The sequence below is a fragment of the Austrofundulus limnaeus genome, unplaced genomic scaffold (assembly GCF_001266775.1).
Source record: "Austrofundulus limnaeus strain Quisiro unplaced genomic scaffold, Austrofundulus_limnaeus-1.0 Scaffold7, whole genome shotgun sequence".
Taxonomy (NCBI): Eukaryota; Metazoa; Chordata; class Actinopteri; order Cyprinodontiformes; family Rivulidae; genus Austrofundulus; species Austrofundulus limnaeus.
Window position 1 is genome coordinate 1267925 of NW_013952409.1, and position 2780 is coordinate 1270704.

General features: G+C 41.0%; 1 protein-coding gene across 1 annotated transcript in view; it reads left to right on the forward strand.

Annotated features, from left to right (window-relative positions):
• The window catches only part of cntd1 (cyclin N-terminal domain containing 1), a gene marked incomplete at its 5' end in the record, with an annotated part of 4166 nt that extends 1793 nt beyond the window's left edge, over positions 1 to 2373 (forward strand). The window contains 3 exon segments of the mRNA XM_014032137.1: positions 174 to 318; positions 1953 to 2049; positions 2183 to 2373. Coding sequence (XP_013887591.1) covers positions 174 to 318; positions 1953 to 2049; positions 2183 to 2290 — 350 coding nt within the window. The 3' untranslated portion in view covers positions 2291 to 2373.
• Positions 2374 to 2780: the final 407 nt, after the last annotated feature.

Genomic DNA, 2780 nt, shown 5'->3' on the forward strand with positions numbered 1-2780 from the left:
TATCATTTTAATCTGTACATGTCTGACTGGGCTTCGTGGCTCTTTGTTCAACAAATTGGGCTCCGAGGTCAAAAAGGTTAAGAACCCCTGATTTAAAGGAAATGAGTCAAAACGATTTTATCTAAGTTTTTGTATTTGTTTATCAAAAGTTCTGACTTMTAATGTGTCAATAGGTCACAATGAGCCGACCATCCCTATAGAGCACCTTTATCAGCTGAGCCGCCATGTTCTGCAGTTCATCACCCTGGAGAGGTCTTCCATCTATGACACCTTGTTAAAAACAACCACTCAGTCTGTCAACCCATCCAGAGAACAGAGGTATTACCTTTTTTAAATATATATAAACAGAATAAACAAAAAAATCACAATAACCTGCTGGAAACCGATTTAATAAAATGTTAGCCAAATCTGACAGCTGATTTATTCACCACAACATTTTTAGTTTGAGACACAATTTAGCTAACATATATCTTTACAGAGTCACTGTAGGTCAGTGGTGTCCAAAGTTAGTCCTCAAYGGCCYGTGTCCTGCATGTTWTAGGTGCTGCTCTGGTTCAACACAGCTGAACCTAAGTAGTGCTTAATTAGTAGGCCTCTTCAGTATGGCCCAGTCCCAATGCTCAGTGCGCACCCTCTACGCCCCTCTGTGAAGTGTGGATTCAGTCTAAGTGCACGTAAGTGTTGGAGTGTGCAGGTTACAAGCGTGCAATAAAAAAAAAGGAGAATTGTGACAGTACGGATTATGTCATCAACTTGCTCCTCTGCATCGTAACTGCAACATCCAACATGGCGGGACCAGTCACTTGTTTTGGCATTTTTATTGCTAAAAATGAAAGTACAACTGCAAAAAGCAATTGTTTTTAGGAGAAGAAAGCACTTGAAGTGAAGGAGACTCACCCRGGATTTACACTACATGCGACTCCGCTGCACTGCGGTGCGCAGTTCCCAGCTGTTCGTTTGCACTCCAATTTATACAGCCTCCGCTCCGGTGCAACACACAGAGGAGGGAGCGTGTGCAGGAAGGAGATTGTGCGATAAATACAGTGATAAATGTGGACGTCAGAGCAAAAAAAATTAATTCTGTGAAAGACGAATTCCAAACACAGCTGATAACATTGATATAAAAGCTTTTGTTATCTATGGTTGAAACTGTCGTCTTTTTGAAACTTCTGATTTCAAAATAAAATCCACGTGTATCGTGTGTGCACACATGCCTCATGCTACATGTTGCCGTCTGCTTCCCAAACAGAACGATACATTCTGACAACAGTTGTGTAGAAATATATCCATATATTGATTAATATGGCTGGGATTTCGACAGAATTATTCCGCCTTATGGTGTCCTATTTTGAAAATACGGATGTTGTGTTCGATCCTTTTCCTGTTGGTGCGACGTGACTTTTGTAAATTGACTCCGGAGCAGCTCCGGCGTTCGGCAAAAATTGGATCGGGTGGGAGTGCGAGTATTGGGACAGGGCCGATGTCAGCAACGTCTGCAGAAACCGACTAATTAGGCARTCCTTAGGTTCAGCTGTGTTGAACCAGGGCTGCACCTGAAACATGCAGGACACCGGCCCTTGAGGACCGACTTTGGACACTCCTGATGTAGGTGAATCYTTAGTAGCATTTATGAGGAGGTTGGGTTTAAGTTAACACTGTTTATTTTCTGAGCATAGCTTTTTTTTTTTTGTTTAGGTTGAAAAGAAGTCTCTGCCTTTTTTTATCGCTCTAAGTTTTACCACATTTATCAGTGTTTCATATACTTGCTGACTTGCTAAGCCGGTGTATTTTCAGCATCCAAGATGTGGCATTTCTTACATTTCAAACAAAGCAGCTGGAGTTTTATTTAAAATTATACACATATATTTGTAAAACTTGTATTTTGTAATTGATTTTAGAAGTTTAAAATAAGAAATAACTAAAAGCAAAGTTATTTATCTTTTTTAAACCAGAGAGAAGTTTGTGACGGTGACCGAAGACCGCATGCTTCTTGGTGTCGGTGTCATCGCCGTTGCAACTTTCATCCTTCATGTCAAAAAATGGGAACAGGTGAAGATATGGTTTCTTTAAAAAAACCCTATAATGGTTTTCATTAAATGTTTTAGTTGCTCTGAGTTGCATTGTGTATTTAAACTATTGGCTGCAGGAACCATACGTTGGTCTTTCTTTAAATGTGTTGCAGGTGGTCGAGGAACTGAGCCACATGACGGCAATCTCCAGGAGGAGCATTCATGATTTTACTCATGTGGTAGTCATGCACATCGTTGGCACCAATTCCTCTAAAGTATAAAATGTTTCTTTCTACTTGTTGTCTCTTTAAKGTTAGGTTTGTTGACGTTGAAACARAACGACACACCAGTGGAATCAGTTGCAKACAGAAAAAAAGACATTTGTGTACAACTTATGTGACCTGTGTGGRGTTGAAACCGTGATGAATAATCAATAAAATGTTATAAACTATGAAAATTTAGCATTTYTGTTTCCGTTGAGCGTGCATGCATTTATTTTTTTAAAAACTTGAATTAATTCTTGCGTTTCACAAACAATGCGAGCCTTTGTGTGTCCCTCCCCCCCAGCTCCGACCACTTTCAGCCATGTGCGACTGATAAAAGCAAGAAAAGCACAAACGATGACGTCTCTGCGTCTCCTGTTAGCGCAGCATCTGGAGAAGCAGAGCAACTGGAGCTCCAGTAGATTAGCAGAAGATCCAGGCCTGATTGAGTCACCTCCCCGGCTCCCCTCTGATCATGTTCTTTTAGCCCCCCACCGCCCCGTTAATC